Source organism: Leuciscus leuciscus, assembly GCF_965113295.1.
Source record: "Leuciscus leuciscus genome assembly, chromosome: 14".
Lineage (NCBI taxonomy): Eukaryota > Metazoa > Chordata > Actinopteri > Cypriniformes > Leuciscidae > Leuciscus > Leuciscus leuciscus.
The window spans coordinates 12966721-12992731 of record NC_138738.1 but is presented as its reverse complement, the minus strand read 5'-3'; the positions used below and the strand labels follow the sequence as shown (position 1 = coordinate 12992731).

Here is a 26011-nt window from a genome sequence, read left to right as displayed (position 1 = left end):
GTGAAAAGTCCCGCCCCCTGCGCCAGGATTGGCTAGTGGGAGTTGCGCCTAAGAAGATTGTTATTGGATAGTTAAGAGGTCACTCATAAAGCCAAACTAATCATAGTGAGCGAGTGGAAAAATGACACCAGCTTCGACTACCTATCAAAATACGAGCACATTTTATTCGTATTTTAATATAAATTGACCAAATACGAAAAGTAATTAAATAAACTAACATAACTATGATTGAGAACAATCGTAGATTATGTAAAAGGTAACATACATAACCATTGTTTTGGCCAGCGGGCGGAAAGGTAACAGTTGTTACGTGACCTCGCTATCTGATGATACAGTTCGAGACCTTTTTTTGTTCAAACTATTTGTAGTAAATGCACTATCTGTGACACATCAATTATAAACAAACTGTCCTTTTACTTAGTCTCTTCAGAATTTTTACAAAATAATAAAATACTTTATGATGGAAAGGTACGCATATAAAAAAAAGTGCACAAAATATTTTTTTGTATACTGAATGGATTTTTTTCTGGACTTTCGATGTTTTTGTCTGGCTCTTGATTTGTTGTGTCTCGTCATGTTCTGTCCTGGTCGATAGGTGGCAATAAAGCTCATCACCTCTGCGTTATTGTCCACACACGGCGCCACAGAAGAAGCGTCTGAAGTCATGGAGGCGGCAACAGTGGAAATCATAATACATGTAATATGATAATTAGATAAATAGATTTAAAGTCAGCCCTCGGTTCGACTTTCGCTATCGGATTATATTCGGGAGAAAGAAGGCACATTTTCGCTTTATCTGTGTCACGTAGGGAGCACCCTTGTCATGGGTTTCTTGTTTTGCTAGCCGCAGCTGTTGATAACGGCTCGCCCCTGTCAGCATCATAACCAAAAAGCAGGTTTGTGCTTATCTATCTATCTATCTATCTATCTATCTATCTATCTATCTATCTATCTATCTATCTATCTATCTATCTATCTATCTATCTATCTATCTATCTATCTATCTATCTATCTATCTATCTATCTATCTATCTGTCTGTCTGTCTGTCTGTCTGATCTCTTTCTTTTTTATGTATCTTGTGTTTCAGTTGATCCTTGAATCATCATAATGGCTCACTGGAGCAGGTTTGAGAAGGAGCTGGAGTTGGAGACACGGAGACTCATCTCACATTATACTGCCATTCAGGATGAGGAAGATCAAAACTTTCAAATGGCTCTGAAGTTTACTTGGTCCAATTTCAAGTAAGTACTTGGCACATTTTTTCTTCCATTTTATTACTGTAATGGCTTGCGTGTATTTGTGAAAAGTAAAGACTAATAAAAACGAAATAATTGAATTAAAACGAAAAAATTTTTTCCATTTTGCACTTAACATTTCATTTTTGCGCATAAAATCAATCAATGCTCTCATCGTGTTTTGTCCCTTGATAGGTTTCACCATTTTCTTGATGTCAACAGACATAATGTGGAGCGATCCATTAATGGGTAGGAAGTCTGAAGCTTTGCACAATTCTGTGTACTTTATTTTTTGTTATGCTGATATTTTGATTATTAAAATTAATTAATGAGATTTCTTTTTCTCCCAGGATTCATGAGAAACTCATGATTCACTCTGACTTAAGCAAAGCAGAGAGCTGGATACGGCTAACTGAAGAATTTCTCAGTTCTCCTCTTCCTAATACCGAGGGAACCAAGGTGGGATAACACTGACATTATCCAGATATTACTTGGAACACTACATATGCTGAATATCTCTATTACTGTTTTCAGACTGATGCCCATTACAGTATGCTGTCTTTATTACTCCATCTGTCTGACTCTCCATCCAACACAAACTACTGTGAAAGACCCAGACTGAAAGAAACAGGTTTGATTTTTTATGCTCTTTTGTGTAAATATATGCATACTGTTGGACAACACTAAGCCTAAAATCGCTACAAATTAATATGTTTATATCTACAGAGAAAGAAGACACGTTTGATTGGGCAAAGTACCTCATGGAAGGAGAAGAAATTGATACTGGGCCCTTTCCAGACACTCCAGTGAGTGAACTCTATTCGATTATTAGATCAGTTCTTGTCTAGTATCATGTACTGGGCAATATGGCTTATAAATGATCTGTCAATATTTTTCAGCTTGTTGATATTTATACATTTTTTAAAAAGAAAGATTTTAAAGATTTTGAAGAGATTTAGATCATCAGTTATGAACAAACTGTCCTTTTGCTTTGTCTCTTCAGAACTTTTAGAAAATAATAAAATACTTTGATAGAATGCTTTGCAAATACAAAAGTGCTTCTAAATGATTAGTCAAAATTCTTCAGCTTTTTAATATTTTTTTATTTTCTGTAAAAAGAAAGATTTAAAAGATTTTGTAATGGTAGATTAAAAAAAATAAAAGCATGAACTTTTTTGTAACGAAAAACTGTCCTTTTACTATGTTTATTTAAAGTAAAATACTGTGAAATTCTACTTAAAATCACCAAGGCACTAAATAAATACTAAGAAAATTATATTTCAGAATTTATTTATATGCTCTAATATAACAATACATAGTAATTAACAACAATTGAATATTTGATACAGCACTTGCATATTAATGGAACGTTTTAAAGTGCTCTATTATGCTTTTTCAGATAATACTTTTCATGTATGTAAAAGGTCTGCAAAGATAAAAGTGCATGATAAATTGATTTATTGTCTCCCAAAAGAAAGGACAGATTCTGATCAGCCTGAAACGAGTCGTCGATAATTCCAGTCTTACTTTCTGCATGAACCTACGTACAAATTTGCGTAATGCCATCCTATGCTCTTCATTAACATCACATCAGGCCGGGAACTAGGGTTGGGAACCGAGAATCGGTTCTTATCCAGAACCATTAGTGTTTTTGAAAAATACCGGAACCGTGTGAAATTCCTAAGTTTCGGTTCCGAAAACGGTTCTGGTGTGATGTGTGGGCGAAGTGCTGGAAGCTTATCCTTTAATAGAATGTGAATATTGTCATGAATATTAAAATAGTAATGAATGCACTGAAAAGCCCTCGCGCTACTCATACATTCTGCGTCAGATATCAACGCAGAGAGAGAGAGAGAGAGTATAAAGACAGTAGAGCTGCAGGATTAATCTTTAAAAGATCTCGATTCAAACACCCACGCGATCTTATTCCTAAATGAAAAAAAATTCACACCGGAACATTCAAATCTGTTTGAGCTGTCGCTGACCCAGAAAGAGCAGTTGTCAATATATATGAAACAGCTTTACTTTCAGTCTTTTCAACCACACAGTATCGATATTTCTGTGTTACAAATATTCAAATGATCACAGAAGTACTAAGATAAAAGTTTATAGTTCAAGTATAAACACGGATGTCTATGGTAGCAACCAAAATAGAGTAAATCACCTTTTAAAAAAGTCACTTCAAATAACGAGTGTATCGATTACATCTGATGCTTCAAAACATTCATAAAGACGACTGTTAAAGCTGCAGTTCGTAACTTTTTTGTGTTCAGAATTTACAAAATGTATATAATGAGCGAGTACATCATGAATGCCTTTTTTCAAACCGTGTTTTTGTCTTATCCTGAATCACTACGGTAAGCCTGTAATAAGCGTTTATACTCGGACTACTTTACACATGTCAGGTCGTCACTGCTGTGGAGTATTCCAGTACCTGCATGAGTCGTCATAGACATATACAGAGAGAAGTAGCTCTGGCTACAATGTTCTTCCGCAAGACGCATGCAGTTCTGTTTATTAACTGCTAGAGCGCTGATTCATAATGAAACAAGTGAAGTCTTTATGAATCAATCATTCAAACCGATTTAAAAAATACTCTGTTTCACCTGTCTGGATGTTACATGTGTGTTCAAGCATATTCTACCCCTTCTGAGAGGGTATTCTCCACTGCTGGAGAGACAATAAGCTAGGAGATTCCCAAATTCTCCTAGAGATTGCAGAAATTTTTATTTTCCATCAGAAAAATGAATTATCTTTGCATAAATTGCTAAATAATATGTTGAATTTGTTGACATTACCAGTCTGTTAAACTCGTTTGACAAGTATAGGAAATAAACTAAAGGATTGTGCATTTTTCCCCTTACTACTAGTTTTTTTTATAAGTTGTTTTAAATAATTTTTATTGAATGGGAACCGGAACCGGAACATTTCTTACGATCCCCAACCCTACCTGGAACTGATTTGTTGAAATTGGTATGTGTACAGACACTAATTCTTCAGGACAGATTCTGAAGTGCTCCCACCAAGCTTGGGACAAGGCGACAGATGGCTTGACGCCTCAGTGCTATTTTATACTATACTGACTAATGGTATGTTAGCAGTAATGGAGCACAACAGATCATTTGATCTTTTGGCAGGACTGGTCTGAGGAAGAGAGTGAAGAAGAAGATAGCCAGCAGCCCCTGAGCAGAGAGGATTCTGGTATACAGGTAGACAGGACGCCACAGGAGGACCACGAGCAGAATGACAAGACTGTCCAAGTCACCTGGACTGGTAAGGGACAGTATTAGCACATGTTCTAACAGTAGCCATTCGTTCATGAAGGTTGTTATCAGGACTCACTCCTAGTTCCTACTGTCTTGTTTTGTAGTGGGGGAGCCGGACTCCAGGGCTTGGTTGGAGCAGCATATTGTCACTTCATATTGGGTTCCCAACTCTCCCCGCTTTCCACACAGCCTCCACCTGCACTCCAACCTTTACAACGTCTGGTAAGACATTTTTGTGATATCTTATGCGCTTTCAGAATCACAAGCCCATTAATTTGGACACAATTAACTGATTTAATAAAAGTTTTGAAGCAAATACTGTTCAATCTTTAAATTGAGTAAAGATTTCATGCTGTTATTTTGCATAATTTTTTTTTGCACTCTCACTCTCTTTTTCTCCAGGGATCAGCACCTGTATAACACTGGGCCTCTCTACCTTCCTGAAGAAAAGTCTTTTGTAACAGAAACACAAGTGATTCGGGAAACTCTTTGGTATGACATATGTAAGATTGCCATGTTGAAAAACTAGACAGACATGTTCTTACCAAAGGAAAGTACATATCTGATGTGGAAATTGTATATGTGGAAGGTATAAGGATGCAAGTTTGAACCTGTTTAAGCAGTTCTGGTTTTTTACGTTGCACTGGTTGCTGACACTTGAATGTTTACTTTCCCAGATAAGAATGTATCACAATGATGACTGATTGCTCATATCAAGGTTTTTTTTTTCACAGGAAAAATCATGTGTTCTTTTCTGCCTCTCCTCAGGCTCTTCTCTGGTGTAAAAAAACTTTTCATTTTCCAGCACAGTGATGGCAAGGTGACTGTGAGGAATGATGTGGTGGTCACTCATCTAACTAATGTGAGTGGAGACAGTTTTTCATCATTCCCTGTCAGGCCTAAGTTTTTGGGGTTTGTTGGAAGTTTACCATGCTCGTATAGTAGGGAAGGTGCGACTCATATTTTATGTAATTGAATTTATTTATTGATTGACGTGACAAAACTGCCAGATTCAAACTGTGCTTTTGCGCTATGGCTGGCATTGAGCCAAAGATGAACGCAACTCAGCGCTTGTCACAACTATTCAATGTTTTTAACCACTTAATGTTTATTTTAGGTTTCAGACATTTAAATACATATAATTTATAGCAAAACAATACATTTATAGTTTGTAAAATACACAATGGTTGGTGTCTATGGAAGCAACAATAACAATCCATTCAAATATATTTGCCGACATGTTTTATTCATATCAGATACACAGTGTAAGTAACTATAAAGTTTACTCTATTCTTCCAGTTCATCTGCCACTTACTTTCATGTATTTCGGGAGAAACTGATGAATTCACGTGCTGTAATAAATCCAACAGAAAGGAATCTCTGAACTGTGGCCCAAACAAACATGGCTGCGCCCATCTCATGTTACAGATCAAGATCATTTATAAAGGTTTTTATAAATGTTTTTAGACGACAAAACAAACTCGCATGTATTTAAGAATCGGAATAGAAGATAGTTGATGACATGGAAAGCAAGTTTGTTAATATTTAGAAATAAAAGCGCTACATCTGTCAGCCATCACGATGGATACATTATGTATAATTACATGCAAATATGTAATTGCAGTGTAACAAATGTATAATTACACTGTAGCACTTAAAATAAAGAGAACTTTTTTTGTAATTGTGTAAGATAGAACCATAGGATTGATGGTTCAAGGTGCTTTTATGTATTTCTATTTGTGTACAGAACTGTCTTCACTCTGTACTGGAGCACATAGCGGCCTATGGGCAGGCTGTTTCCCGTCTGCAAAAGTTTATTGATGAAGTGACCGGCCACAACGTAGAGCCCTGTCCTCCAGTTCTTAACTCCACGTCGTCCTCTTCGTCCTCCAAGAAGAGCTCTGAGCCTCCCTTCCGGACCTACCAAGCATTCGTTTGGGCCCTGTACAAATACTTCACCAGCTTTAAAGAAGAGCTCAATAATATCGAAAAAGACATTATTTCCAAAGGTTGTTTTTTCTGTGTCTGTAAATGTATTCACAGTTATTTTTGTATAATTATGGTATTAATTCTATTATGATTCTTCATAGATGAGACGGTGACTCTATCATCTGTGCTGGAACGGTTAAGTCCTCATCTGGCTCAGATCACGATGCTGCACAGGGTTTTCTGCACAGGAGTGGCTGAAGTGCCGCCAGGAACGCCCAACGTATTACGAGCATCACACTTACTCAACACCCTCTACAAGGCCATCATAGAATATGACAGCGCGGGCGAGGCCTCTGAGCAGTCTGTAAGTGTGCCTGTTTTTTTAATTTTTTATTTTTTATCAGTAGATGTACCACTCATCTTTTTTTGCAAAATGATTTTTCCCCCCTTCCTATCAGGTGGCGCTCCTTTTCTCTCTCTGGGTCGAAACGGTCCGGCCGTACCTTGAGATTGTAGATGAATGGATCGTTCACGGTCACTTATTTGACCCTGCCAAAGAGTTTATAATTCAGAGGTACAAAAAAAACGTAAATGTGTATGTACACTACCGTTCAAAAGTTCGGGGTCAATTTTTTTTTTTTTCAGCAAAGATGCATTAAATGAATCAAAAGTGACAGGAAATACTTTTACGTTGTTACAAAAGATTTCTATTTCAAATAAATGCTGTTTTTTCTACTTTCTATTCATCAAAAATCCTGAAAAACATATATCACATTTTCCAGAAAAAATATTACGCAGCACAACTGTTTTAAATTTTTCTTGAATATTTTAATCTATCTGAAGAATTATGTAATTTAATGATGTAAGAATGGAGTAATGGCTGCTAAAATTCAGATTTGCCATCACAGGAATAGTTTTACAATATTTAAAAAATATTTAGAGTATAATATTTACAGTAAATATTTAAAATATAACAGTTGTTTTAAATTGTAATAGTTGTAAATATTGTGTTAAATTTCACAATAGAAAAGCATGACCCACGTGAATTGCATAATTCAGAGGAAAAAATGGTTGGGGAGGGGTGATGGTTTACTATATTATGATTGAAATCGCATCAAAATAGCCTTAAACAATAACTATTAACTGCAAAATGTAATGCTTTTTAATACATTTATTCTAGTGTTGTCAAAAGTACCGACTTCAACTCCAACGGCATTGAAATGCTGTTACTCGCCAGTTGCCGGGTAACTTTTGTATGAATTTTGACAATGCGTGGTTGTGAGAAAGTGAAATGGCTTAGTGCAACCATCAAATTGCAACAGTTGTGATGTAATTATGTAAATATAATAAACATGCATAGATTGATGCGTCACACTGTATTTTTCAGAGTAAAGCACAGCACTGTGTTCATTTTCAGTTTCGATTCACAGTAAATGCTCTGCAAGTGCTGTGTTTGTGTCGCTTATAATTTGCATTTTGGGAATGCAGAGACCATCAGAGACTTATTTAAAAAATCTTACTGACCTCAAACTTTTGAAATGTACTCTATGTAAGGAATTACGTACAGTCAGCCGGTCATTAGTGCAAAATAAATCCATTCAGACCAGGGTGATACAAGTCCCCTCAGCGTCGTGTCTCGGTGCTGATCACTCTTTTGGGGTTTATTTTGCACTAACCACCGGATGACTTCACATTATCCTGCTTATTTACAAAGCTGCCTGCCAAAAAAAACAAATATATGGGCATGTTTACTAGGAACAAGGATGTACCAGTAAACCACAGGGACTTCTGGTATGCAACTTACACGCTGTATAGCGTCTCTGAGACGGTGGAGAATGAGGAGAGGCTCAGCGACGCTGCCAGTGGAAGCTCTGGTGGGGAGCAGGCGTCCAGCAGCAGACAGCACACCATGGTGTCCTTCCTCAAGCCTGTACTCAAGCAGATCATCATGGCTGGCAAATCCATGCAGCTGCTGAAAAACCTGGACTGCAAGGAGACCGAACAGCCAGATGGCTCCTCCAGAGGTCAGTGTCAGAGAGAATAAGTTTTGTATTTCGGTTTTCAGTTTCAGTTTAGTTTATGCATTTCTGAAAGTGGCTATTTTTTATTTCATTTCAGTATGTTTCACTGCCCATCCCCTATAATATAAGAAATTTGTCAAATATAACAACACAACACTGCAGAATTTACTGACAATGTCATGTGCTATAAATGTGCCAGTGCTGCAACAGTAGGAGTATCTTGTTATCTAAGAACACTTGTGATTCATAAATGGACTGCATCTACGTAGATCCAGCATCAGCCATAGGCTGCGTTTGAGAACAACTAGTCACCGGTTTGTGTTTATGGCACAGACTTTTAGAAATATATTCAAGACTTTTGTTTGAGGGTGTTTGCATCAGTTAAATCAATTGTTCTTAAGCAGGAGAATGGGATCTCAGCACACTTTAAGGGAGGCTGTAAGATGGTGTAAAACGATTAAAAAATTTAAGCTTTTAAAAATCAAGATGAAAAGTATCTGACATTTGTGGTAGATTTTTCCCCTACGCACCTGACTTGGGTTTACCTGGGTCGTCTCCTAATCGACATCTTGACCCCTATGAACACTATCCCTTGGGAAATAATATCTCTAGTGTTCCACTAACCTGCTGCGCAGCATTAACTACTAGACAGACTCCAGACAATGCCTTCGAATATGTTTCAATCACGGCCGGAGGATCTCAGACCAATTTCAGAGAGAATCCCACCAGCAAAAAGTTTTTATAGAATATGAGCATGGCAAAGGTGACATGATTCAGTACATACATTTTCTCCAATATGATTCAGCAAACCCTTCTGTTACTAGGTGGAAGCTTTGTTCCTCAAAGTCATGATTTTATAAATTTAGATATGTCTAGTGTCATTTCCCCTTTTGTTAGGCTATAATCGGAGATGATTCACTAATGCACACACACTGACTGTATGGGGACATTTCAGGTTTGAAAAGCATATAATTGTTAATCCTGCAAGAAAAATGTATATTTAATTTAACATGATTAATTTAAAAGAATCCATCACACATTATATTACTTATTTTCATTTGTTTCCTTAACAACTGTCCTTGTTATTTAAGAACCAGGATTCCGAGAGTCTTGGTACTCTGGAAAAAGGAGAACATTTTAAATATGAGCATAAGATTTCTAGACCTGTAAAAATCATGGACATTTATAAAATCTTATGTAGTGGCCATATCTAAAATGAATACACATTATTATCAAGCTCTAAAAATTGCTGAGAAAATGACATTTATGAGTTGTCATAATCACAAACAAGTAGAAGTTACATAAATTCGTGGTTGAATCCTGAAGAAAAAAATAGTTCCCGAATCTACTGAAATTAAAAAATGTAACTTTTAATTTTTAATAAAGTTGTTTTATATTATACGTTTAATTTCTGCTACTACTTTGCTGCATGCTAGTTTATTATTGAAGTCTGTTGTCAGTTATACCCATGACATGAATACGTCATATGGTGGTTCATTTTCTCTGTAGTTCTGTATAGTTATCAATATTGTTTTATAGTTTCAGTATAGTTTTCATTTTGTTGCACGTTCACAATTTTATATTGGTGTCGTTTTTGTTAATGGTAACAACCTTGAAGAAATCATTTTTTCTTAAAAAATTCAAATAAAAAAATGTATATATATATATATCCTAAAACACACACAAAAAAAAAATATAGATAATATATATATATATATATATATATATATATATATATATATATATATATATATATATATATATATATATATATATATATATATATATAATATTAAATATATATATTTTTTTTTGTGTGTTTTAGGATGTTTTACTTCTATATTTCTAAAGGGGTGCTCCGATCATGATTTTTGGGGCAGATTACGATCACTGGAAGCAGTATTGGCCGATAGATCACCGATACGGATCATAAAAAAAAAACAGTTTTTATTAACAGAAAGTAATGGAATGTAAAACAACACTGCACTTCAATTCACTGTATAAATTAAGGAGCATGTCCTGCAGTTTAGCAACAGTAGACTTTATTTTTCTACAATCACTGATCCAGCTGATTTGGACGTTAAGTTTGAGCGTTTAGGGAGGAAAGAAATGCTCTGACATATCACAGCCTTAGTTTCTTGCTGTCTTATTACAATATCTCTGCAAAGATGTTGCAAGTTTATTGTCCCTTTCAGACACCCGTTAGAACTGCCAGACTGGTGAATGTAGTGAAGCAATTTAGCTGCACATAAAAAAAGATTGTCTCCCGAGTTTTGCGTCATCTGATCAGCTCTTCTGATCGGCCTTTATAGAGACCACCGATCTAACTGTATAAAGCTATTATCGGCCGATAACGCACCCTTAATGTTTCTTATAGCATATAGAAAATTTGATGATAAACAAGATTGTCTTAATATTTCTGACACTTGTGTCTCTGCAGATGCCGAAAGAAAGAGTCTGTACACGCTTTTCTTGGAGTCAGTGCAGACACGTCTTCGGTATGGAGAAGAATCACCTACGAACACGGTTACTGAGCAACAGGCCACTAAAAAGAGCCTTATCAAGATGCAGTCCATTGTCGCACGTCATCTGGAGCTGGACGACATCCATGACCCCCTGCTGGCCATTAATTTTGCAAGGTAACCGCAGAATACAGAATAAATGATTTGACGTCGCTGAAGAGCACACAAAAGTGCAAAGGTAATGTGTGGTATCTCTTGCAGGCTTTATTTAGAGCAGAATGACTTCCTCGAGAAATTCTCTGGCGGCAGTGTGATTTTGGACCGCTCCTCCGAGTCTGTGACATGTCAGACGTTTGAGCTCACGCTCCGTTCCTGTCTGTATCCACATATTGAGAGGAGATACATCGAATGCTGTGGGAACCTCATGAGAACCCTGAAGAAAGACTACAGGTAAGATCCTGCAGGAGAATTCTTAATTCACAAACCTCACAATATAGTTTTGTAGAGCATTTATGCATAAGCCTCTCTTTTTTAATCTTAGGCTTTTAGGGTACTTGCAGGCCATGAGAAACTACTTCCTGTTGGAGGCTGGGGATACCATGTATGATTTCTACACAGCCATCTTTGACAAAGTTCTGGAGAAGGAGAGCTGGCAGCAGCTGGCATTCCTCAATGTGCAGCTGCAAGAGGCTGTTGGACAGCGCCACCCAGAGGACAGCAGCCGGTACTGCATATGGACCTCTCTAGAGATCCTGTGGTTTACCATTCAACCCTACCTGTCACCACTCAGTATCCTGTGGTTCACTAATGTTTCTCTCACATCTTTCTCATGATTCTAGGTTGTCCATATTTCTTGAAACTATCGATCCTGCAAGAAAAAAACAGCCAGTGAATAACCTTGATGGTCTTACTCTGAGTTATAAGGTTACAATGAATTTAATTTCAACTTTGAAAATGATTATTTTAGCTTTTTTTGCTTTGATGATTGTATTTACACATTTATAATGCAGTAAAATAATCGATCTGTTTCGAAATGTAAATGTATGTATCTATTTTTATAAATTGTGCATTTTTGTGTATAATTTCTCTCTCCAGGTTCCATGGCCTGTAGATATTGTTATTAGTTCAGAGTGTCAGAAAATCTACAATCAGGTCTTCCTACTGCTGCTTCAGATCAAATGGGCCAAGTATAGTCTGGACACATTACGATTCAGTGGTGAGTTATGATTGCATTTCATATTTATTTTATTTTTTTTACTTTTGTTTGTAATCAAATGAGAGGGAAGTAAAGCTAGTGGATATTCTTACAAAAAGGATACACTATTAAATGCGCAAGCCAATAAAATATCTATGTAGTTCATATCTATTTCATTAACTTCCTATTTAAATCATTAAAGGGATAGTTGAAAATTCTGTCATCATTTCCCTGTTTGTTTCTTTCTTTTCCTGAACAAACGAATATATTTTGAAGAATGTTGATAACCAAACAGTTGATGGACCCCATTGACTTCCATAGTATTTTTTTTTTTTTCACACTATGGAAGTCAATGGGGTGCCATCAACTGTTTGGTTATCAACATTCTTCAAAATATCTTCTTTTGTGTTCAGCAGAAGAAATAAATTCATACAGGTTTGGAACAACTTGAGGGTGAGTAAATGATGACAATTTTCATTTTTGGGTGAACTATCCCTTTAACTTGATCGTTCCATTGTAACTTATTTTTGGTCTGCGATCACAGGTCTTTTTTTCCCGTGACATAAGAACTATCTTTATTCACAGTACTCTCAGATCAGGATGGTTTCAGTTCACTTTCGCTTTTATGGAATCTTAAAATACAGTCTTCCCACAGATTTGACAGTAGCCGCTAAGAGGCAAGAAGGAGGCCAGTCTGAGGAAAGCACAGCCAAAGAGCCCATAAACCAGCAGATTCACAGGATGTTTCTCCTGAGGGTCAAACTCATGCACTTTGTCAACAGCCTGCACAACTACATTATGACTAGGGTAAGTTTGACATACGGAAAATATAATTTATTTATTTAATTAATTGTAAATTTTTTTTTTGAAATTCAGAGAAATTTGATTTTAACCGTTTTTTTTTTATCATTATGTGGACATTTACCATGCTTTCATTCACAGATCCTACATAGTACAGGTCTAGAATTTCAACACCAAGTGCAGGAGGCGAAGGACCTGGACCAGCTCATTAAAATCCACTACAGATACTTGTCCACCATTCATGACCGATGTCTGCTCAGAGAGAAAGTAAGCTGAAATTAAACAAGCCAAATCATGTGTCTGTCAGGAAACAAATAGTACATGTTTTAGATTTTGGCTCATTCTTACATGCCACATTTGCAGTTTTTCTTGTTAATTCAGTAAGCTGTCTTCCTCATGGTGGTTGGCCATGGTGGTTATAGATAGTTGTGTTGTTTCTGATCCATCAGTTGGGGTTACTGTGTCTTTGCAGGTTAGTTTTGTCAAGGAGGCCATCATGAAAGTGCTGAATTTGGTTCTCATCTTCTCAGACAGATGGCAGGCTGGTTTTGGGGCCTGGAAGTAAGTTAAAAAAAAATGCATCATGTATGGGATCTTTTCAGTTTTTTCCATCTTGCCACATGTCCTCATCTTGCAACTTTCACCTCAGCTTGAAGAGGATGGGGTTTTACTTCTCTTTAGCTATTTTTAAATGGCTTTTACCATTCTTTAAATATGTTTCTTTTCTTCCTCAGAATCGAGTCGATCGACAAAATGGAGTCAGATTTCAAAAACTGTCACATGTTTCTTGTGACCATTTTAAACAAGGCTGTTTGCAGAGGCTCATTTCCTCATTGTAAGTCATAGTCAACTTTATTGTCATTCTACTGTATACATGTATACAGTCGAACGGAATTTTGTTCCGTACAGACCGAGGTGCAACCAATACAAGAATAAACAACAACATCTGATACACACAATACATAGCAACAGTAAACAATTACAATAAAACAATCAAATAGTGAAATTCAAGCATAGCAGAAAGTCATAAAACCAGTAAAGTGACAGTGCATAATGGTAAATTTTTTTTCAATGCCCATTTCATTTAGGTGACAGTCCACAGTCATTTATGGGCTCTTATTCCTTCATTGGGGGGGTGGGAAGGCGGCAATTTATGGCAATGAGATGATGAATGGCACCCTGGTATTCAGGGCTCTGACAGCTTGAGGGAAAAAACTATTACAGAATCTTGCAGTGCGAGTCCTGATGCTGCATAACCTCCTACCAGATGGTAAAGGGACAAACACACTGTGTGAGGGATGGGAGGGGTCCTTTATAATGGCAGAAGCTCTGCGCACACAGCGTGACTGAAAGATGTCTTGGATGGGTGGTAGGGAGACCCCTATGATCTTTTCAGCTGTCCTCACTATGTGCTGCAGGGACTTTCGTTCGTGTGCTTTACAGTTTCCAAACCACACAGTGATACAGTAGGTCAGGATGTTCTCCACAGTTCCTCTGTAAAAGATGGTGAGGATGGATGGCGGGAGCCTGGCTCTCTTCAGTCTCCGCAGAAAGTGCAGGCGTTGTTGTGCCGCCTTCATTACAGTGCTGGTGTTGATAGACCAGGTGAGGTCGTCAGAAATATGCAGACCAAGAAATTTGGTGCTTCTGACTCTCTCCACCTCTGAGCCACTAATGAACAGGGGAAGATGGTCAGCTTGCCTTCTACGGAAGTCAACAACCATCTCCTGTGTTTTATCCACATTAAGAGATATGTTGTTGTTGTGGCACCAACCTAACAGTAATTCCACCACCTCTCTGTATCGTGCTTCGTTGTCGCCGCTGATGAGGCCAGTCCCCCACTGCTTCTAATTATGACCCGGAAATATTTCGTTTTACTCACCATATATGTTTCGTTTTCTTTTACAGTGGAGTCCTTGGCGCTGTCACTAATGGCTGGATTTGAACAGTGTTAACAGATTGAACATGGCTTCAATCCAGAGCATTGAACACAAGACGGATTATTTATTGTACTGCTGCATGACGGCTGCTGTACTGTTCTTGTTTGTCTGTACCAGGATATCTGACATCATAGCACATGAGACAGGCAAAATCACAATAGCATTTCATTGGTACTGAAGTAGCACTTTGTGTCTGTCACCAGAGAAACTTGTGTTAAATTGTCTACTCTGTCTACAGCACATTTGCTGCATCAAGATACGTAATGTAAGGTTTTGTGGACGTTTGTTTTTTCAGCGTTGTTGGCCAGTGTTGAGGCTCAATATGTTTAATTGTCCTCTACATGCAGTGGATATGTGAAGTGCACATGCCAAAAGCTATTTAATTTACAGGTGATCTAATTATGTATATAACATGCAACAGTGAATAGAAAAAAAAAAAGTATTGTACATAATATGAGCTAACAATGAAAATTGTAGACTACATTTGTATGCAGTTCAAGCCTATATTTGTATGTTTGGTGGTTGCTTAAAGCTGTTTTTCATTGTGCTGAATGGATTGCATATATTAAAATAATTGCCCTGATTTTGAGGTACACTATAATGTTGCATCATACTTTTTTCATATGCACTGCCATTCAAAAGTTTTGGGGTTTATTTTTGAAGAAAATGTTTGTTCAGCAAGGACTATTTAAAAGACTTTTTTCATCAAAAAGCAATAAATATTAAGTAACAACTGTTTTCAACATTGATAATATGAAATGGTTCTTGAGCAACATCAGCATTTTAAAATGTTTTCTAAAAGATCATGTGATACTTAGGACTGGAGTAATGGCTGCAAAAAAATTGCTTTGACATCACAGGAATACATTATAAAATATATTAGAATAGAAAACAGTTATTTTGAATTGTAATAATATTTCACAATATTAGTTTGTCACTGTTTTTGATCAAATTAATGTAGCCTTTAGACTTTTTTCAGTAACATGGTTTCCAAACTTTTGAACTGTAATATGCATCTCACACAAAAGGTAACTCTCATCACTCTAACAACAACAAAAACTGAATTGGCATGAAGTACACAATACAGGAAAATAAATAGGATGTGGTAAAGAAATATATGAAAAGGAGGAATATTAGAAAATAAAATCAAAGTAATAAAAAAAAAAAAAAAAAACTCAATAGAATAGCATGGGGATGCATATACGAGTTTGTGTATCTTAACTTTTAATAGGTAAATGTTTATTTAAAAAATTTACATTTCACATTTGAGTTCACATGATAAACCAACATTTCACATTTTCTAACGCCTACTTCTGCGCTCACGGACAGTTATATTCCTGAACGCCCTCTGCCGGCAGTGTGCAGAACTGCGGCGCTGGAGTTTCCTGTTGAATTTCCCTGTAGAGCGCAACAGGAACTTCCAGCCTGAGCTGCGCCTGCGACAACACTCACCGCGAGCAGGATTCCTCCGCAAACTCCCTCAACCACTCCAAAACACCACCGAAAACGCTCTTACAAGTTCACTTCATCCTCTCAGCCACCCCAGAACTGGAAATCACAACGGAAAATGCATGAATGAATAATCGAAGCGGATAGTTTGTCCTGGAAATCTCACGTAAGGGTGGGTAGAGCAGAGCTTTGCCTTACTTTCATTCTGGGTGTTGTCTTTTTTCAAACGCTTTCTCTGTAGTTTATTAGTCAGTCAAATAGTCAGCGTTCGCGTACTTTTGTTCTAATATATGTTTATGTTTCATTATGGGCAAGGCAGAATGTAAAGGTATTGTAGGGTTGAATTCCTTTGAGTTGTTTGAAGTTTCACGTCGTGGATGAAGTGGGCCTGTTTGTTCACGCGACTGCGCGTTTGGAAACGCGAACGGCTTCAGTCGACGCGTCTAACCAGAACTATTAAAATACATGAAGTTGTCTGCACTGCAAACGCAAGAGAACGCGTCGTTTTTTATAATGAGTGCGTTATAGTTTATCTCGTAGTTTGGGTGAACAGCCTTCTGTACAACTTTACTGAAACTGAGTAGCCTACTAGTGTTTCTGTTTGTTAAGCTATGGGAACAGCAAGTAATGTAATTATTTTGAGGTTTTTTTTGTTGTTTGCTTGATATTTTTCCATGCTTGCCTGTCAGATACACCCACTGGTAAGAGCACACATCTATCTATCTATCTATCTATCTATCTATCTATCTATCTATCTATCTATCTATGAATGCCTATAGTTCATAGCATGGTCTGCAATGTGAAAGTAATATAAAGTCGGTGGCGAAAAGTAAGGAAAAATGCCCCTGATAATAAATTCAAGGGGACAAATATTGTCTCTTAATAAAAAAAAATTCCTTTACTGTTCTACATGTATAATATTTTCATTATTATATTCATTATTGTTGTTGTTCTTGACATTCTAAGATTAAGGTTTACAGAAACAGAAAGTCAATGAGAGATTTGTGTTGGTTTGCATGCTGGTTAACCAAAATCCAATGAGAGCAGTCAACTTAAGTTGAATCACAGCACTGTAAACTTTTAGTTTGTCTCATAAACCCTGTCAGTTTGTTTCCTGAATGTAGATTAAGACTAGAGCTGGATTAAACCGCTCTGTCAGGGGTGGTTCTCTTTGAAAATCCCTTAAGTCTAGAACTAGGCTTAGTCTGTGTCTGTAAACCAATTATGTGGTGTCAGTCCCCTTCTCCTTATCTTTAATCCAGTTCTTTTCTGGATTGAAAATGACTTCAAGACAGAAAAGGAGGGGAAACATGTCTTTATTGACTGGAGGTCAGCAGGACTGTTGAAAGTTCAGACATGCTGTTCACTCAACCCTTTCCAGATGCTGATAATGATGCTTTAGGAAGTTATTTGTTCCAGTTGGTTTATGATTCAGCAGATTAGAACAGATTAAACCACCTTTTCACCATCTCTGACAAACAACAGATGAGATCATTAATTTCCAATGGAGAGATCTGTGCTGAGTATTGACCATATGCGCATGTGAATATCTTGATCTGCTTTGAGTGAAACTTTCAAGTGAGTGTGAGGAAAGAATTACCAATATTTTTTGCACTAAAATGTTAATCTTTAAATACTGTTTCTGTAAAATGGGGTGGTTATGAGTAATTGTGTCCGGAAAATTATTTGATAATTATTTACGTTTATTAGCCCTAGAAATGATTTTCTTTCAGAAAATTTGTGTGAATGTATATTCATTATTCATTAATTTTACCATGGTGAATAAGTGAAGGGCCGCATCACGACCAGTTTGAAAGTTCTGAAGGACAATCATACGTCAGAATGTCGGAGATAGTAGAAAAGGCATCTTTAGGCTTAAAAGATCCAGCCAAACACAATTGGTGGCAGGTAAACACAAGTTTACTTTGATGTATGCAAATGCTTTTTGTGTAATAAAACAAGACGTGATGTTTATTGTCATATGACATTCAAAGTTAGTGTGAGAATTTCTCTAGTCTGCAAACTAAGTGTGAAAAAAGCAGTATGTGTCAAAGTTGTGTGTATTTTCAGTGAGAGCGCACACCAGTGTGCTGCATGTTGTGAAGTTTTTGTTTGTGTGCCAGTGCGTGCCACAACCTCCGCTGCCACGAAAGGAAAATGTGTGAGTGAAGATGTGAAAAATTCAGAGAGGAAGACACTGTGGGCAGCAGGTGTTGAATCTGCACAGCATGTGTTGCAAAAAAGCACTTTTTTTTTTCATACTGCGTGCTGCTGGAGTTTGGGTGGTTGCTAGGGTGTTCTAGGTGGTTGCTAGGGTGTTATGGGTGGTTACTAGGATGTTTTGGGTTATGTTCTGGCATGCATGGTCAGATATCCATCAACACAGATGGAAATCTTCTCAGACTCATTGTGCTAGAGAGCCGCTGTACTTTGTTTAATTCTGTCTTGGTGGATGTCCAGGAGTAAAAGCTCATGGCAGACGGCCAGACTTGGGGTATATTGGGATGTCACCCTGAAGATGGTAGTGTCAGTCTCCAGGAATGTTTGGTCTGGATGGTTTATTGTGGTTTTGATATTTTTTAGATATTCTGACTAGAGTTTTCATAAGTGTGTGTTTTTTCTTGCATTTCAGATTGTGATTCGTGTACATGCTTAGAATCAGCGTCTTATCTCCATCCTGGCTGTAGGACTGGAGACAGTCCAACGTCAAGTGACGTTCAAGTTCAACGTCCAGTGTAGTTATTCTTGAATGGGCTTAGCAGTCTCCAATCTTGTTTATTGACAATCAGCATGAAGTCTGGTTTACTTTACAGCTTATTCTGACCAAGAAGCTTCCTCCTGTCTGACCGACATCAAAGCAATAAACCACAGCACCTCAGCAAAAGAAACCAGAAAAAGGGCTCTGGTGGATTTTGCTAGAAACTTCAACAACCATAGTGCACTTTTGATTTTGGCGCCACCCCTCTGTCGAGCCTGTGGGCAGGAATACAAAAATGTGCAAGGTTGTTCTGTCTGCACATTAGGGGTGGGCTGGCGATATAGCAAAAATATCATAACACAATAGTAGGCAAAAAATGTAGGCTTACAAGGCAACACAATATAAAAGAAGAAATAATCATAGACCATTTAGGTGATTGACCTCATTACAAATACAATGTAATATACAAATGAAATAAACTTTTTTCACAGTATGTGTTTTTAATAGTACTATTCAAGCAAGAAATTAAATAGGCTTAAATGTAAAAATAAAACACTACATAGCCTAGACTTCACTGTATAAATTATAAACACACTGACTGAAGTTATTCAGTGAAGAGCAGTAAGTGATTTTCTCTGTCTTTTGTTGTTTGATTAATGACAAGCGTTTATTAGGCGGGCATATTAAGGACAGCAGATTTATTATGCTTTTCTTATAAAGATTATCTATCATTATACAGTGTTTTCCATACATTAATTGTGCTGTTGCTTATATAGTTTGATAACTTGTTCTTAATTTCTTATTTATATTTGACAGTAGTCCTTTTTCCCCCTGAACATAGCACCTACCGAACCGTACCAAAACCGTGACCCTTAAACTGTGGTAAAAGCCGAACCGTGAGTAATTTGAACCGTTACATCTCTAACACTAACAGTACAAAGCTGATCCTTTAAGCAGACACAACTTCATTTTAAGAAGGATATCACTGAAAGTAGGCAGTTAAGCAAGATACTGTTCTTTAACATCAAACGGGAAGCTAAACCAAATTGAGTTTTTATTAATTTATTAAAACGCCATTTGTTTTGTAGTTTTCCAGTGAAAATACACCACAGTCAACATTTTTCTAACATTTTCAATACTTTTCTGACCTCAAGAACCCTTGGGTTTATTTGTTCATCTCTCAGTCATCATTGTAAGCCCATTGCATTGTGTTTTGCCCCCCACACTAAAAATTATAGAGCTTTCATCATAAAACTAAGCTTTTAAATATCATCTTAAGACATATTACTGGGAGATATAGAGTGACAAATGATGTTTATATGTATTTTATGTAAGTAGTCTGCTATACTGTTATAAAGATCTCATTGATCGTGATGAGTTTGTGCGATGACTTTAAAGTTTGTGAAACTTGCATCAGTATCATTACTGACTGATTATAATTTGTAATCTAAAATCTGCCCATCCAAAAGACTAGATAGAGAATTAGAGACCAAATATTTTACCATGTTTTACCATGTTTTCTCATTTTCTCTGCTGCCATCCCCATTTATATGACTTTGCTTGATCATGACCTGGGCCGTCGAAGAATATTCAGGCGTGTAGAACTTCAGGGACATGACAAGGCTTGTAAAGCCTGTGGAATGATTGTGGTCTCTCTAAACAACATTGCACTACTTTTAACTGCAGTGGTCTAATGGACCAAAACACATCATTCTCTGTGTCGGGGCCGCTTTGGCTTAATGATCTGGTTTAACTGCCAGTGAGTAAAAGAAAAGAGAAGATTTCTGATTGCATGTCAGCATTTTTTTTCAAAGATGTCATCTGAAAAAGAAGTTCAGGGAACTACTGCAGCATTAAAGAGGAACAATGTTCAGCTCACTCAAGACAACTTCCCTTTTTTACCTCACAGCGATAAAAAAAAAATGGTTAATGATTAATATTGCATTTAGGAATTTAATTGTGACCATTCAGGTCTGCATTATATTTGAAGCAAGTGAACCTACAGTGAAAAGTGCTAGACTTCATCAGCAACTGTGTTTGACAGAAATAACCGCAAATGTCCACAGTCCTCTTACCCACTTCCTTTTTGAAGAAAGATATTGAGCTGCAAACTTAGCTATGCTAAGCTTAAAAATAAAGAAACAAATAGACCTTTTTTGAATATTTACAGGTTGCGTCCTGCCTGGATTAGCTGCTCATTTATAAATATTCATCATGTAGTGTTTAAATAATGGAGCTGCCAGAAGTGGGTGTGACATGCTGTAATGCCGCAGGAAATAATACCAGCTGCAATACTGTACATTCCTAAACACAATCTCGGCTCATGAAAAGGGCGCAGTAATTGTGTGATGTCAGTTCTGAGTTACGTCACCTTTTTTGTGCTGATCTCAGTTCTTTGTATATAATTGTATAACATATAATACTTATTTATTTACACATACCTTTTGGACCTTATTTACCTCATAAAGGGTGCATATTATTACTTTAAAAGTACATATTTTACTTCTGCATGCCGTCTTATGTAGACTTCACATCCAAAACAAGCTAAGAACTGTTTCTTATTGACTTCATATTTATTTATATTATCAAGTCAATTATCAGGTCAGTAAATCATGAAAGTTCTTAAATGGTTAACTTCATATTAGATGCATCGGGACGGGAGTATGTGTAAGACTGTGTGTCTAGTGCCTAGCTGTTGTTGTTTTTTTGTTTTTTTTTGTTGAGACGTGTTGGTTGCTATGATCCGAAATATCCACGAAAGTGTTAGTAGTATCTGTTTTTGCATATTTCATTTAGAAATTTAAACATGTTGACACAATGTGAAGTATTTGCACAGGCCATGATGGGTATTAGAGCAGCACGAATTGTAAAAAAAAAAAAAAAAAGATATTAGACAACTAAATTAAATAACATGCAAATTAGAGGTTCTGACAAAATGTTCATTGCTTTGGTCTTTTAAAAATATATTAATTTATACTAAATTAAAAACATATTTAGAATTTGAAAGTCAATGTCTCATTCATAAAGACTTGTTTCGTTAATTAGATGAATCAGCGTTTGTAAATAAATCTTTAATGTGAATGATTCAATGACACTGTTTATAAACACTCACTCCACCTCCTGGCATAATGATAAGCAATGAATACATGATACAAGTGTCAAATTGCTTTCAAAAACTTATTTTCTCTTATTTTGATCTCTACCGTAGACATCGGTGTTTATACCCAAACTATAAACTTTTTATCCCGTTATTTAAATGTTTGTAACGCATAAATAACGATAATGTGTGGTTGAAAAGACTATTTGTGAAGCTGCTTCATACTGTATTTACATGGCAGCTGCTCTCTCCAGATCAGCGGCAGCGAAAACGCAGATTTGAATGTTGAAGTGTGATGTTTGTACTTTCATAGGTTGACCAAAATCCCTTAAGTCTTTGGTTTAAATAGTTTCACATCGCAAGCGTCAGCGGATGGTGAGCAACACGTGTTTCTGACACTGATTCATTAAAGGTGCTCTAAGCGATGTTGGGTGAAGTCACTTCTGTTGACGTTCAAAGTATTGTCAAACAAAACGGAGGCTAGCTCGACCCTCCCTCCTCCTCATCCCGTCCCTTCCCCCTCCATCCGTGCTTCCTGAAACAGTCATGAACCATTTAGAAAAAACAAACTGGATTTACACTCCTGTACAGCAAAAACAGAGCCACCTGAATGTCGGATTGGAAGCCCTTCTGCCGGCGGAGTTCTCACCACCTTTTGAACGCTTTTTTTCCGATGTAAATTCGGGACTTTGCGCGTTCCTTCTCCTTTTCCTTTTCCTTCTTCTTTGTTATTTGTTGATTGGAACGTTTTCTCTTTGGTCGTGTGTCGGCCATATCAAAATTCTCAAGAATATAAATTTTTAACGTTTGTCGTTGTCTAGGGCATCTCTCCTCTAGCTAACTTCCCTCTTCATGCTTCTCTCTCCTCCACTCCCCACACCCCCCTTCATGTGCACGTGCACTAATCCCCTAACCCCCACCCCCAAATCATTCTTGTCGGTTATTGGCTGGAACACTGTTTATGTTCTGTGGTCCAGGCTGGGCCAGTTTGTTTTTCTTGCCGTTTGTGGAGCCTGGGCTGTCTACAGAGATCGCGTTTTTTTTTTTTTAACAGAGTGTTCAGGGGACAGGCAGCTAGTTGATAGTGAGGAGATGTTTGCTGTATGTGACAAAAAATGTTTTGGCCTAAAAAACGTGTGACATCGCATAGAGCACCTTTAACGTGGGCAGCAACAAAATATGCAGTGTTGCAGAATCGTTGTCATTTCGGAATAAGATTGCGTAGGTGTTTGGATCAAGATTGCGATCTTATAATGATTAGTTGTACAGCTCTGGATCTCAATTTTACTTTGCATCATTAGATTTCATAGTTGATATTCAATCTGTGTTCAATCTCAATCTCATTACCGTTTATTTTCCAAACTTTTCAAATTTCACCACTAGTGACTTAACTGAATTGCAAAAAGAATAATATCTAAACAGATTTCCAAAATGCCAGCCCTTCTGCCCAAAGTAGTCCTGTCCTGTTTACATTCTTCAGGAAGTCAGTCTACGAGTGCTTACTTATTGTTGTCTATGCACACCACACAGTGCTAGAAGACTGTACAGTATTTTAACATCAAAACAAATGACACTATTTCAGCTTTGATGCAGTGTGTGATTAACATTTTCGAGTACATTTGTTCAGTCAAAAGCACTCGGCACAGTTTGCAGATGCAGCTGTCAGTGTTGACCACAGCAGTGTGTGTCTGATAAACATCACTGTTTCTCTAGAGACACTCTGCAGGGTCCCACTCGCTTCTACTCTCTTCCTCATCACATATCTCCTTCTGCTTTTTTTCTCTCTAAGTTCCTCTCTCTTTTAACTCTCTGGAATTGATTTATGATCAGATACACAAATGCCTTCCTATATAAGTTTAGATGTGTGCTTGCTAGTGATGTCCAGAGGCACAGCTGAGCACACTAAGGATGTCTGCAGTATTTATCTGACTATGGTTTATAGTTGTTTACCTCTACAAGACCACAGATGCCCTTCTTCATTTCCTCTGGCCTGCTTTGTGTTTCCTCTTTTGATGTCCTTTAGACTAATTGTCTTGTCAGCAACTGTTGTGCACTTTTGGCCATTACCAGTTTAAGTGACCAGCAATTTGTCTGTCCATGTTAAATGTGCTGCAAAACATGACATGCAATGATTGCAATCACAGCCAATCAGATGTTTGTTTAGTGTACAGGTTCTGGACCAGCTTTTTCAGTGAGAGTTGGAAGTTTCTAGCAATTAAATCAATGTCAGCAGCATGAATTTCCCTTAACAGGAGAGATTTATTGCATTGTGCCGGATTAGGAGATGAACATGATTGCCCTATTAGGGGAAGAGAGGAAGTAGGATGGCACTTTCATTCTGACAGTTGACGCTGTGAGGTGTGAAAAAGTTGCCCAGTTGTTACCATAACAAAGTTTTTTGAGAGTTTTGTGGTCTTATATTTTCCTGTCAACTGTTAAAACTCTTGCTTGCCCTGTTGCTATAGTTTCCAAACATTTCCATTATTTATGTTAATGCTTGCTATCTGTGATATCAAAACCATACAGCGTGACTGGAGTGTTTTGTACAGCCTTCTGGAGCAGAACAATGTGGGATTAAAATTTTAGTTTTGTTATTTCTTAGTCTTGAAGAATTTACTAATCTTACTTATTAATGTGAATATTATTAGTAGTAAAATGTTGCAAATAGTAACAATGAGTGTACACTACTGTTCCATTTTTTTTGAAAAGTCTATTATACTCACTAAGATTTATTATTTATATATAACATTTATTTGATCACAAATACAGTGAAATATTATTACAATTAAAAAAAATTTAAATATATTTTGAGCAAGATTTTTCATTCTTGTCATGGCAGAGCTGAATTTTTAGCATCATTACTCCAGCCTTCTGTGTCACATGATCCTTCAGAAATCATTCTAATATGCTCAGCTGTTGCACAATAAACAACTCATCAGCTCATTATCACATGGGTTAATGAGCTGATGAGTTGAATCAGGTGTGTTTGATTAGTGAGACAAAGAAAATGTGCAGTGTTGGGGGTCCTTCGGGACAGGTTTGGGAACCACTGGTCTAGACTTATTCTTACAGTATGTAACTATAAGTGCTTCCAAGTTCCAACCGAGTGTTGTCCAGTTGTCATCTCAGCTTTAGAATGTCAGGCAGTTGATATTGTTCTGATTCATCGCTTTTGAAGTGGAAGGTCAAGTCAAGCGTGTTACATTCTGAGATAGGCATTCAGTATTCCTGTCAAATGATCTGTTGTATACCGCACACTTTGACAAATATGGTCTTCTACATGCATAAAATAATGATAATTTTTTTATAGCATTGGTATGCTATCCTGAATGTAGCCAGTGTTCTTGTCTCATATGTGTTTCATGTTTCGTTTTAGAGTGATGGCGTCCACAGTGACTCTGGAAGATGCTCTGTCCAATGTGGACCTGCTGGAGGAGCTGCCGCTACCAGATCAGCAGCCCTGCATCGAGCCTCTGCCCTCGTCCCTCATTTACCAGGTAACAACTGACCCCACAGCAGCCCTTCATCTAGACTGCAAAAAAGATAGACGACGCGTCTCCACTTTCTTCTACTGTAGAAAGATTAAGCCAAAATATCCAAGAAACGGTTGTTGCTTTGATCGAAATGCTTTGGCTTCACTTTTCAGGACATGTGCGACACACTTGATCTAGATCTTCAGTATATTTTAGAATATATATATAAACCCAAATGACCTACACATGTACAAAACTGTACTTGCATAACCACACTGCTGCTTTTTGCCACCCTCAGCCCAACTTCAACACCAACTTTGAGGACCGCAATGCCTTCGTGACAGGCATCGCCCGTTACATCGAGCAGGCCACCGTCCACTCCAACATGGTAAGATCCTCTCAGCATTTTCAATCAAACAGCTTGGCTTGTTCGACTCCACCTTC

General features: G+C 37.2%; 2 protein-coding genes across 4 annotated transcripts in view; both read left to right on the top strand.

Moving 5' to 3' along the window:
- Positions 1-621: 621 nt before the first annotated feature.
- On the top strand, positions 622-15451 carry tubgcp5 (tubulin gamma complex component 5). Of its 2 annotated transcripts, none has more exons than XM_082137440.1 (24): positions 622-896; positions 1089-1242; positions 1432-1485; positions 1587-1695; positions 1771-1867; positions 1963-2042; positions 4374-4509; positions 4607-4724; positions 4905-4994; positions 5271-5364; positions 6250-6511; positions 6593-6795; positions 6890-7005; positions 8187-8455; positions 10893-11091; positions 11176-11364; positions 11456-11638; positions 11754-11838; positions 12010-12130; positions 12765-12916; positions 13052-13177; positions 13383-13471; positions 13645-13745; positions 14740-15451. In XM_082137440.1, exons 2-24 carry the CDS (start codon positions 1109-1111, stop codon positions 14853-14855), a joined length of 3123 nt encoding a protein of 1040 aa, XP_081993566.1. In that variant the 5' UTR covers positions 622-896; positions 1089-1108; the 3' UTR covers positions 14856-15451. The 2 variants fall into 2 exon arrangements, with proteins under 2 accessions (XP_081993566.1, XP_081993567.1); XM_082137441.1 differs by having other exon boundaries at positions 623-896; positions 14819-15451.
- An 801-nt stretch (positions 15452-16252) lies between these two features.
- Positions 16253-26011, top strand: part of cyfip1 (cytoplasmic FMR1 interacting protein 1) — a 44526-nt gene continuing 34767 nt past the window's right edge. The window contains exons 1-3 of one of the 2 annotated variants that reach the window (XM_082190191.1): positions 16253-16465; positions 25471-25591; positions 25866-25955. In XM_082190191.1, coding sequence (XP_082046317.1) covers positions 25475-25591; positions 25866-25955 — 207 coding nt within the window. In that variant the 5' untranslated portion in view covers positions 16253-16465; positions 25471-25474. Of the gene's footprint in view, positions 16472-25470; positions 25592-25865; positions 25956-26011 lie in introns of both variants that reach the window. The other variant, XM_082190190.1, reaches the window with a different exon arrangement.

What these genes read in the sequence shown, in the direction of transcription:
- tubgcp5 (XM_082137440.1), top strand. Translation starts at nt 1,109, where the DNA reads ATGGCTCACTGGAGCAGGTTTGAGAAGGAGCTGGAGTTGGAGACACGG. An exon ending in ACAACTACATTATGACTAGG is followed by an intron (nt 12,917 to 13,051) that starts GTAAGTTTGACA and finishes TTTCATTCACAG; the next exon opens with ATCCTACATAGTACAGGTCT. An exon ending in GATGTCTGCTCAGAGAGAAA is followed by an intron (nt 13,178 to 13,382) that starts GTAAGCTGAAAT and finishes GTGTCTTTGCAG; the next exon opens with GTTAGTTTTGTCAAGGAGGC.